General features: G+C 36.9%; 2 protein-coding genes across 2 annotated transcripts; one reads left to right on the top strand and one right to left on the bottom strand.

Annotated features, from left to right (window-relative positions):
* Positions 1 to 220: 220 nt before the first annotated feature.
* Positions 221 to 10,523, top strand: LOC100634824 (F-box only protein 11-like). Its single transcript, XM_020000721.1, has 20 exons — positions 221 to 329; positions 1,416 to 1,479; positions 3,084 to 3,222; positions 3,367 to 3,493; positions 4,440 to 4,520; positions 4,656 to 4,871; positions 5,024 to 5,129; positions 5,260 to 5,366; positions 5,595 to 5,732; positions 5,793 to 5,924; positions 6,866 to 7,037; positions 7,121 to 7,215; positions 7,340 to 7,415; positions 7,632 to 7,764; positions 8,166 to 8,242; positions 8,446 to 8,631; positions 9,019 to 9,195; positions 9,265 to 9,373; positions 9,629 to 9,727; positions 9,891 to 10,523. The coding sequence occupies exons 1-20, from the start codon at positions 261 to 263 to the stop codon at positions 10,120 to 10,122; spliced, it is 2,535 nt and encodes an 844-aa protein (XP_019856280.1). The 5' UTR covers positions 221 to 260; the 3' UTR covers positions 10,123 to 10,523.
* A 355-nt stretch (positions 10,524 to 10,878) lies between these two features.
* Positions 10,879 to 11,989, bottom strand: LOC109584829 (uncharacterized). The gene is made up of 2 exons (XM_020000715.1): positions 11,844 to 11,989; positions 10,879 to 11,678 (listed from the first exon to the last, which is right to left on the bottom strand). Exon 2 carries the CDS (start codon positions 11,670 to 11,672, stop codon positions 11,109 to 11,111), a length of 564 nt encoding a protein of 187 aa, XP_019856274.1. The 5' UTR covers positions 11,673 to 11,678; positions 11,844 to 11,989; the 3' UTR covers positions 10,879 to 11,108.
* Positions 11,990 to 11,993: the final 4 nt, after the last annotated feature.

Genomic DNA, 11,993 nt, shown 5'->3' with positions numbered 1-11,993 from the left:
ATCAGACAAATGGTCACTAAAGTATACTGAAGCTTAGTTATTCTTGTACACTGATATAGGCTTGAGCAATCACTCTGCTTGATTACTTGCCCACTTTAAAAACAAACACTATAACATTGCCAAACTGTTCAGGATTATATTTGGGAATTATTCCATGCAGTTTTACTTACCACAATTCTTTATTAATATTCCCATTATTCATTGTCAGGCAATAGATATAATTTTACTTCTGCTGTACCTTTGCAGGCTTGTATACACTGATGGCAGAAGGCTTCAAACTAGGATCAAAAAGGAACAGACAAAGATTTCAATCTACATCATTGGAGATGGTTCGTTGGTTGATATTAGCTAGCAAACACTCATCTGCACTCACAGACCAAACAGTAGCCATTAAAAGTACAATTTTTAATATTCCACAGCAAATTGGCAAGATGTACATATATACTTCCTTACTTGTTTGCTCCACGCTACTTGCTGTCAAACATGCATGCAAAATTGGGCCTAATAGCATCTTAATTATTATGCACTTGCACTTAATAAAGATGATTGCTCTGTTTTGTGACAGATATAATTATTAGAGACACGACAGAAAGCTAACAGATGTTATAACCAATTAAAAATTGATTATAATTAGAGTATACTCGGCGATGATTAATTGCCTTTACTTTTGAATACGAGTATATTTACGGAATACATGTATGTATATGTATTTAATGAGTACCCTAGGAGGCTGCTGGCTTCACTTGTACGCTGTGTATGGGATATTGGAGTAAGATAGTATGAGTATGCATTGTATATGGGCATACTCTCACTGCATATTGCTGCTGGTTCCTTTATGTTTTGAGGTTTTACTATTAATCCATGCATGCACGTACACTAGATAAGAGGTTGTTTTTGAGGTGGGTATACTACCTATTGTCTGGAGTGGGTAGATTTTGTCATTCATGTGGGAGAAAGGAGAGACTAATTATAGTTTTCTAAAGGAGACTGGGTGGTATGAAAGAAGAAGACAAAGGAAATACTTTTATGTACAATTTTGCATTTATACATGTACACATACATGTAGTACTAGCTGTAGTAGTACATGCAAAGAGAAGTGTGATTGTACTTGTTGATACTGCCTTACTCACCTTCTCTTGTTGTGCTCTGCTCAAAACTAATTACACGTTTGTAAAAGTACATGTAATACTATGGATTTTAACGAGCCACAGAAGGCGTGTATGTGACATGTACACAATTGTATATCCTGGCACTGTAGTGATGGGAATAGTAATCAATCACTGCCTTGTGTTTGTCATATTTAAAAGTGTGCATATATTGTCACCTACATATTTGATTAGCATATGGTGCAGATTTGTGTCAAAACATATGCACACTCTCAACTCTTATCTCTCTCTTTGTTTTCCTTTTGCTAGATGCCACGTAGAAAGAGAAAGCCAGACACCACTTCAGTCAATGAACAAACAGTACCAAGCACTGGTGAGCTAATACTACATCTACAATACACATCCCTCCCCATCACTTAAGACATTCCCTTCTTTGATTGGAAGAGAGAAAGAGAGAGGTGTTACCAATCTCTAGAGTGCATCAATATGTACATATGCATTGAATGGGGCAGTCTCTGTGAGTGTAGGAAGGTTCCAATAAAGGCATTCATAATGATGTAGTGATAGTGGTCAAATGGAGTGGGAGAGATTGAGGATATTCATATCCTGTGGTACTCTGTCTCTCTCTGTTGGAAACCTTCCTCCTCTTTTTGTTATGCATTGCTCCATAATGAATAGACTCTGGCTTTTCTCCTTGCAGATAAATGGAATGTTCAACAATACACCAATGAATAAGACAATAGTGTGCCCTTACATGCATTGTGTGCCTGTATGTATGTGTATCCACTATACACATGTTGTTGTTTATGTACAAGTGTTTTGAGCAGCCTACCACTAACTGTTACTCATCAAGGCATAGCCCATTAGCAAGGCAGGAGCTATTGTCCCTCAGACAAAACATACTATAACTACAGTAGCTTAAAGCTGCTATTTGGCTGCTATTGTCATGCTTTAAATGTACAGTTGAATAATAGAATTCCTTGAGAAAGTGTACACATGCATACATGTACATGTACATGTACATGTACATGCATGCCCCTGTCACAATCAATTACCAAAGTCGTCTGGCTAATTAGTACATTTGGTTGCTCTGCTTGCAGGTAACACCTTTTACTCTTTGGTCCCTCCTTTAGCCATTAGTCTCCATTAGTCCTTATCTCATGTTTTTCTTGTAGTCATACTGACCTTGCAACTTCAGCATCTCTTCTTGTGAGAGAGTGCCTTTAAGGGTGGGCTTCACTAATAGTAGAGACCATTAATATTCCATGAATATCATTACAGCATGACTAATGAATTTATGAATAACATTATGTATATGTACATGCACTACATGTTTAATTATGTGTGTTGACGGGGTACATCTGCCTGTTTTTCTTTGATGGACTGCATGAGTGAGAGTGTATGCTGGCTGTTGAGGCATGACTCCTAATTAGCTTTTAATCTAATCATTGGATCACTACTGGCACTTTAGTTCAAGTGGTTTAGCTTGTTCCTATAGATACACAACCTGGGTCATTTTCTACCTGGTTGAACACGTGTTCAGCTAAAGCATAGAGAGAGAGAGAGCTACTGTACCCAGAAACAAGCTCACCAACCACACACATAAAAATACAATTACTATATTCTCAATAGTCATTGATATCTGTAGTAGGTTCTTATTGCTCTCTAGATAAGATAAATGAACCACATCATGTCTGATGGCTTACACCTTCTCCTCGTGGCCCCCTGAGGCCTCTCCTATTACTAGTATATCATATTAGCCTCTGTAGTGATGTGGTGTAGTAATCTTTGACCACAAACTCTCTCTCAGTTATGAGGGTGGCCCTCCCTCCCTCTCTCTCTCCTTTATGCCCCATATGGCTGTATATACTAGTGATAGTGCACCTCACTGGCTGCTTTGTGTTATTATCTTCACTCAATCTCTATCCTTTTAAAATTTACTATTTCTTTCTTTTGTTGTCGTTGTTGTTGTTGCAGCTGTTCACAGTTATTTTCACGAGCGCCTTCCCTCTGAAGTCCTCCAGTATATCTTCTCGTTTCTCAGAGAGAGGGACCTGGTAAGCATCAGTCAAACCTGCAGGCGCTTCAATCAAATCGCTTCAACTGAGAAACTATGGTAATAATAACAATAATAATAATAATAATAATATAAAATTAATATTCAATTTTACTAATGAAAATACAAACATACATTTACAAGTACATCCTTGCTGATGTCAGCATGTTTATATTTCATTATTTTATTTTTAAATGTCTACAGGAAGGACTTGTTTCAGCGCGTTTATGAAATGGAGTCGCCATTCGTACCTCCTTCACCAGAGAACTGTCACTGTCCTAGCATGCATGTGGAGGATGGACTATCATGGAAGACAAATTTCTCAATGATGGTAAATGACTCTTTATGCAGTACATGTACTATTGCACTGTAAAACTACATGTACTGTATTTTATTTTATTTTTAAAGCATGAGCCCTATATCTATATCCTAGTGTAGATTGTGTCCATGCATCCGATGGGCTTGTTTTTGATGTTATGAGTGATTAATCGAGTTAATTCATTGTGTGCAATACACTGTTATTTGATATTGGCTCGCTCTCTCATTCCCCTCATGCTACTCTCCCCCTCTAAGTCTTCTGTGTACATGTACATGTATTTCTTTTGTTTGCCTCTGGCCATGTATGTACATACATGTACTCTACATGTTGTCTCTCAGTCTCTCTCTCCCTTTGAAAGGATGCATAATGTTACATGTACCGTATGTTAGTTGACATTTATGGCACAGATTTATTTGATGACAAAACTGCCTCTGGCTTCTGATGCTAATAACTCTAAGTTATTTAATGCTGTTTGTTGACCGTGTTCCACTTTAAGAGTCTTTGATCTTTATGGCCCTCACTTCCCCTCTCCTTCTTGTGTGCAATTAGGTGACATTCCAGTGAGCCCTCTGTCAGTTATGACAGCTGCAGGCTATGCCGGCTCTCTGACTGTGTGCATGTACATTAGCTGAGAGCTGTCATCATAAAACCCACACAGCACTGACTCAACCACTGCCTTACATCCTATAGAGTCTCATGCTACAATACATTGCCAGCTTCTTATTGTATTACATACAGTATTAGTAAATATGGGCCCACACACACACTTTGTGTTCATGCAGACTAATTTTCTTTACTTTACAACTACTCTCAGTAAGGAGATCTCCTTTCTCCCTCTCTCTTTCATGTGATACTGTAGCTACTGTAGTTATATGAAATCATGATTAAGTGCACAGTTTGCATTGTACTAACTCAGCATTTGATAAATTTTATTTTATTTTTCTCTTCATTTATACAGTATGGTTGCTCTCATGTCTATCCAAAACTAGCCTCACTCCCTCCCACTCATCCTCTCAGAGCTGAAGCACCAGCTGTAAAAGTAATAATAACAATAAATAAAATAATAATAATTAGCAATAATATCTTTATGTATCATTTCACATGATTATTGTACATGCATGTACACCTGTACTAGCATTATGATAATCATTTAATCTCTCCTGTCCTTTCATAGTATTATTCAACAGTTACTGAAGCAGTTGAGGATGCTCCTCCTTGTGGACGAATCCTTGTCCATCCTGGTGTATATAACGAGTCATTTGTACTTGATAGACCACTGAGTTTAATAGGAGCCGGCCCAGAGCGTGTCCTACTTGTCAGTACCACACAGACTGTCATCGAGGTGACGCCACATGTCAAACATGTGCAAGTCTCAAACATGGAGATAAAGGTATGCAAAGTTTTAGTCTTTAGTTAAATTATCAGGTTTGCTTGTTTGTTTTATGTGGAATATGAGTGCCATGAAGTCTGGAGCCTTGATCTCTATTGTTTGCACACCAGTCCACTTGTACTTTCCTTTTTCATTATTTTTAATTATTTTAGTTTGATGCACCGGATGATACTCCTAATCTCAGACAATACTGTATTGATATACCCCACGGGTCCCAGCCAATACTGCACAACTGCCACTTTACCAACACATCATTCTGTAAGTTTTAACTATTAAAATTTTTAAAATTTATGTTGCATGTACATTGCATACATTTATACCATGTGCATGTAAATGTATGTACATGTATATTTACCTCTATTTCTCTCTCTCTATCTCTTTTCCTAAGGTGGTTCCTGTATATATGCTCATGGTGATGATGCCTATCCACTGGTTACTAACTGTACTGTAGCTAATGCTAACAACGTTGGCATCTTTGTTGATGATCATGCCAAAGTAATAATAATAATAATAATTTTAAATGATAATAATAATAATATTACTACGGTTCGACATCTGTCTTCAGTATTAGAATAAACTAGTAATTGAATTATTAGCCAGCTATTGTGTACATAGATTTATGATCTATAGCTATTTACATGAACTGTACTGTACATGAGTATACATGTATATGTCGATCACATTTCAATGTAACCATATCACACAATGTGCGTTTATTTGCAGGGTCGGTTTGAAGATAACGATATTCATAACAACAAACTCGCCGGCGTCTGGATCAAGAACTTTGCTTCTCCAATCTTCACTCGTAACGTGGTCCATCACGGGCGAGACGTTGGGTTCTTTATCTTTCAAGATGGACGAGTAAGGGAGAGAGAGGGAGAGAGAGAGAATGAGGAATATTATGATTTGTGTTCATTTTAGGGTGTACTTGACAGTAATGATATCCACAGTAACAGAATTGCTGGCATTGAGATTAAAAATGAAGCCAACCCAATCATAAGACGGTGTTCAATACATCATGGATCAACTGGTGGAGTGTATGTACATGATAGGGTAAGAATTGAGACATGTACTTTTTGTTTTTATATTAATGGCACGTCTCTTAGTCTATTAAGTCTGATTGCATCATCCCGTGTAAATGTACATGTAAATGTACATGTACATGTACATGTACATGTACATGGTATGTACAGGTACAAGTACTTTCCTTTGTAAATGGTAGTAAAAAGGACAGGAAGCACCTGCTTATGGCAATTGAGAAACAACTTGCATACAAAACCAATCCACTGTGACAGCTTATCACCAGTACTGATAGTAAATACTCCATAGTAATAATGTATTGATGTACATGTATAGCTGTACATGTACATGCAGTAAATGTGGGAACATGTACTTTCATGTTTCTTTACATGCAGAGTACAATGATACAATGACATGAGGTTATTCCTCATTCATGCATGTATTATTAGGATGTGTACATGTACATGTAGTTTGAGTGGTTTCAGTGTAGCCTAGACATCATTAGTATCCAGTGGTATTGAGTGTCATGAAACCTTTAATGTATCAATGATAAATATGCATGCATCACACAGCATCAGAATAAGTACATGTGCATATCAGTTCATTGCTTGAGGCCTTTTTTGTACAAAACAAATGACTAGAGTTATGCAGACTAATCACATGTACATGTATGTACATCTACTAAAACAATTATAATTCCATTTCATTGCTCTTGTCCCCCCCCCCAATGGGTTTGATCCTGTTTTCAAGTGTTTGTTTTCCAGGTGTTTGAACTAGCTCACCAGCTGCGTTTTCATTGTTTCTGCTTTGTTTACATAATTAGTCTCCAGTTAAGATCTGAGTAGTATAAGTTACAAGTACACGTAACCTAAAAGACTGACCCATTCCTACATACATGTACATGTACTGTACATGCTTGCTACTGCTCATTATATTCTCTTTATTACTTGCTGATGTACATGTGTATGTTTTAGGGTCGTGGGCAATTCATTGAGAACAGGATCTTTGCCAATACTTATGCTGGAGTTTGGATTACAAGTGAAAGCAACCCAACGCTAAAAGACAACGAAATATTCTCAGGACTACAGGGAGGAGTGTACTTCTTTGGAGGAGGTAGAGGCATACTGGAAAACAATGATATACACAGTGAGCCCCTCTCTCTCTCTCTCTCTCTTTCTCTTTTTCTATTTTAAAGTGTACATGTACATGTATTTTATCTCTATAATTAGGTAACACACTGGCCGGAGTGCAGATAAGGACTGGGAGTGACCCTATCATTAAGAACAATCAGATTCATCATGGACTCCATGGCGGAATATATGTGGTAAGTGATGATGCTTTACAGTATAAGAGAACCATGTACATGTACATGTACATCCAGTACAGTATTATTGTAGAGGATAATAATTGTGTACAGTGAGCATTATTTTATTTTATTTTATTTTTAGCATGATAACGGACGAGGTCTCATTGAAGGAAATGAAATACACTCAAATGCTTTGGCAGGAGTGTGGATCACAACAGGTAATAAGACAAAACAGCAAATAAAGAGAGAGACAGTCTATAGCCTGTGTACAGTACATTGAAATGAAAGAAACGTGTACCTGTAGTTATTTTATTAATTTTTTATATTGTATTGTGTCAATGCTCTGTGTGTGTATGGAGTGTTTATCCTGGTCATTGCACACCTTTCTATTGAGAGTCTCATTGATCTTATTTCTCTTTTCTACTGCTGTACAGGGAGCCAGCCAACACTGAGACACAACAGAATACACAGCGGTAAACAGGTTGGGATATACTTCTATGACAATGGGAGAGGAGTACTGGAGGAGAATGATATATACAATCATTCCTTTTCAGGAATACAGATAAGGTCCATATTGCAATACAACTATTATACTTGTATTGTCGCGTAGCCGAGAGGTTGACTGCGTTCTTTTAAAAATTGAAACTATCTTGTCAAAAATGGCAACTCTCTACTTTCTCTCTACTCTCACATATATATATCCATACATGTAGATTGTTCTAGAATGAGAGAAAAGCATGGTAGCATGTCTAGTGTCCAATCAGATTGGAGTACAATGTGTGAAGTGATAATTATGTGTGAGACATTAATTAGTTAACAGTCCTGGGCAAGCATACAGCAGCCTCTATTGCTTCATCACACGTATGAGCATTCAATCTCTAATGTCAGTCATTTTGTGCAATGGGCATGTTTATGTACATTGTGTATCTTTTTTACTTTTGATTTAATCTTTAATTATTCCTATATAGGACTGGTAGCAATCCCACTATTAGAAAAAATAAGATATTTGGCGGTAAAAATGGTGGAGTCTTGATTTATAATTCAGGTTAGTGTAATACATGTACATGTACATGTTGTTTTGGTTATTTTATGTTTGTGGAAGCACTACACTGACAATATCACTCAAAGGTTTTGTCTAGTTGTAATTTTCCCAGTGTTTTTTTTAAATACAAGATAACATTTATATTGAATATACATGTACATGAATGTTTTGTTTGATTTTAGCTTTCTCTTTCTCTATTTTTTCAGGTGAAGGTGTACTAGAAGAGAATGACATATATGGGAATGCTTTGGCTGGCGTTTGGATCAAAACTGATAGTAACCCGATACTCAGACGCAATAATATTTACAACGGAAAAGAAGGCGGAGTCTGCATATTTAATAATGGGCGTGGTGTTCTTGAAGACAACGACATTTTCAATAATAAGCTCACAGGTATATTATACTCTTACAAAAAGTTTGAACTAATTTCAATCAAAATTGGATTATTGCCAATTTTTACAGTTTCTCCAAAATTGGGCCAAAGTCCCTGTACTATAGTACAGGGACTTTGGCCCAATTTCACCAAAAATGACTAAGAGAGAATTTTTCATTTTTATAATTTCTCCTAATACATACACATGTTTTTATGTTGTTTTTCAAGTTTGAGCTGATTTCGATCATAATTGGATTTTTTATGAATTTTAAAAGTTGCTCCAAAAGTACATGTACATGTATAATACCCTAATGACAAAATAGCTTGGAGAGACTTCAAATAATTTTCTGTTATGCATATATAATAATAATTATTATAACAATTACATGTACATGTATGCTTTGTAGGTGTCCTAATATCATCTAACAGTCAACCAGTTCTAAGCCACAACAGAATATTTGGCGGGAAAGCTGCCGGGATCGAGGTGACTAATGGAGGGGGCGGAGTCATTAAAGACAACGAGGTCTTTGATAACGATTATGATGGAATCTGCCTAGCGACTGGAGTGTCACCCATTCTTCAAGGTAAAATTGAATTGTGAACTTGTGCTCATGTACATGTACCATTATTATTACTCTTCTTTCTTTCTTCAGGTAATACAGAATACAATAACAGGCAGACGTTGGATGATGCTGTTCAAAGAGGAAAATGCCTTTACTCAATTTCAGGAGACAATTCATTCCCAATGCATGATTTTTACAGGTACAGTACGTGTAAATCCAGTCACATGTACATGTAAAGAATTTCATTATGCATGTACATTTACTTCTTATTCATTATTACTGTACATGTACATGTGCAGTACACACACTGTGTATGAAAATCCCTAAAAGTTGCATCACTTTTCTTTACAATACCTTGATGTACATGTACATGTACATGTACATTATGTGTTTGCATGGTCTTTATGGTGCTATTGTGATTGTTCATTACTTCATTGTGTGTGTGTGTGTGCAGGTGTTTGACTTGCAGTCAGAATGAAAGTGGTGTGATTTGCATCAGCTGCATCAAGCAATGCCACAAAGATCACAATGTACAGTTTGTCAGACATGACAGGTAAAGGAATATTATTTTATTATATATGTACATGTACATGTAAATTATATATATCTAGCTACATGTACCACAACAAAGTCTAGCTGTCAATTTTGATGTGGCTCGGTTTTCTTAGGAATAATAATTATGATTCTCCTTTCTTCTCTCTCTTCTCTTCCTCAAGGTTCTTTTGTGATTGTGGTGCAGGTGCTCTTAAATGCGACTGCAATCTCACTGGATACAAAGCATTCTCGTCTCCTAAAGTCAATGGGCTTGGCTCCACTGGACCAGCTGCCATTCAAACAGTTCAAGTCCAGCAGCATCAAGGAGAAAGCAGTAGCTCCCAGCAGCAACAGATCCAGCAGCCGTCCCTGGCACCTCACGCTCACCAAATCATTGACACTTCGACATCTTGATTATGCTATCGGTCATTCATTTATCATCTCTATTCATTACAGCATGCATGTAAAAATCTAATAAATAAAAGAGCTCTGTACCTAAATCACCCACTTGATCAGACACTTTAATTTTTAGCAATAGTATAATACCTCTTCCTCCCCCAAAGACTATTCCTATTTATCAGAAAATCAACTAACACACACACTCTCTCTCTCTCTTTATCTTCTAACATTGATTCAACTACCTATTATCACATTTTCTTCTCTTAACTGTATCATAAAATATACTCTTTTTTCTTTCATTTATTATTTTCGTTATCACAGGAAACTTCATTATCATTATCATTATTGTACGTACCACCATTATAATTATTAATTTTTCAAGAGTCAACTAAAATTTATCCTCCCTTATAAAATTGTAACCGACACAATCACTGCATATCTGCACATGTGCAAAAAGTTTTTCACTTCTTGAAGCTCTTGTCTTTCAGTCTTCATGGTTTCTTGTCAATCCAGTTGAATTGTGAAGGTGAATGAGCATCTTGGCAACTTCTAATACAAGCTTCTTTTGCTTGTTTGTTAGTTATTCTGATTCATAATAATTATTATAATGTTAATTGTCATGTTTGTATCATAATTATAATATTATTCCATATATGTAACTACCAGGAATAGATGTTGCTATTTTTAGCACAAGACTCCACCTATTTATAGCATATTCATATACTGGGACCACAGGCCTGAGGGAGATAGTTCATGCACAATATCGATGTGTACATTTCTGGCTGTGTGTGGCAGTTATAAATAATAAAAATATAATTTTAATCATTATAGTAGTACTGGTAATCATGATGTTTATAAGTTAAGAGGTACAAACATAATGAAGAATATTGAGAACTAATAATAATAGTAAAAATGAGAGAGAGAGAGAGAGTCTGTCACAAAAAAAGAGAGAAAGTAAGAAGAGGGCGACATTAAAAAATAATTTAAAGAGCATAATCGTTTCAGTGAGACTTTTGTCTGTTTTGCTGCGGGTTCTGCTGATATTTAAAATTATAAATTAAGTTCAGTATGCCAATGATGACACTGGCTAGACTTGCTGCTATGGCTATGGCTGAGAAACTGATGAGGGCTCTGGAGAGAGGTGCACTAAAGTTGGTAAAGCAGCATTCGTCGTTGCAAGATGTCACGCACTGCAACGTGTGTGCACCCACATGGTCGCAGTCGCTGCAGAAATCTCCAATCAGATCAGGATCCTCGTGCGAGTAGAGTTCAATGAAAGGAGTCATGAGAGATATGCCGGTAACAAGGATAAAGACGCCAAGGACTATGTAAGGAATTGAGAGTACAATCCCTTTCTCTTTAATACCGACCATGAGAACGAATGAGATTGTTGATACAAGGCATGGTATCCCCACTATGAGTGCCAGTGCAGCTGGTAGCCCTGCAGTGAACTCTAGAGAGAGCCATATTATGATTGTAGAGAACAGCCCCATTGCACAGAGGAGGTGGAAAAGAGAGACTATAGCCCCCATAGTAACCATTATCTTGTAGGCTACTGAGGCCATTTTGCACTAGTGGACAAAGAAGAGACAGTTAAAGTGATAGTGACCGATTGGTTGCTCTCTTTCTCTACATGCATGCAATTTAAGTACAACTTTGTTGTTGAAAAGGCGGATTTGCAGCAAATGGGGCGTGGCTCATGTGTAGATTTGAATAGATCTAGCATTAAGACTTACTTTGCCTCTCTCTCTCTCTACTTCAGGATAGCAAAAGAGATATCAGCAGTATTCTTTAAATGCAGGCAGTTTTACGGATCAGAGCTCTCTTCCTTTTATTGTCTCCCTTCCCCTCCTAAAAAGACTTTCAAAGCAACTCCAGCCCCACCC

The sequence above is a fragment of the Amphimedon queenslandica genome, unplaced genomic scaffold, assembly GCF_000090795.2.
Source record: "Amphimedon queenslandica unplaced genomic scaffold, v1.1 AMPQUscaffold_13161, whole genome shotgun sequence".
Classification (NCBI taxonomy): domain Eukaryota; kingdom Metazoa; phylum Porifera; class Demospongiae; order Haplosclerida; family Niphatidae; genus Amphimedon; species Amphimedon queenslandica.
Note: the sequence above shows the minus strand (reverse complement) of the source record. Positions and strands in the feature narration are given on the sequence as shown.

What these genes read in the sequence shown, in the direction of transcription:
- LOC100634824 (XM_020000721.1), top strand. Translation starts at nt 261, where the DNA reads ATGGCAGAAGGCTTCAAACTAGGATCAAAAAGGAACAGACAAAGATTT. An exon ending in GCTTCAACTGAGAAACTATG is followed by an intron (nt 3,223 to 3,366) that starts GTAATAATAACA and finishes AAATGTCTACAG; the next exon opens with GAAGGACTTGTTTCAGCGCG. An exon ending in AGGAGTGTGGATCACAACAG is followed by an intron (nt 7,416 to 7,631) that starts GTAATAAGACAA and finishes ACTGCTGTACAG; the next exon opens with GGAGCCAGCCAACACTGAGA.
- LOC109584829 (XM_020000715.1), bottom strand. Translation starts at nt 11,672, where the DNA reads ATGGCCTCAGTAGCCTACAAGATAATGGTTACTATGGGGGCTATAGTC.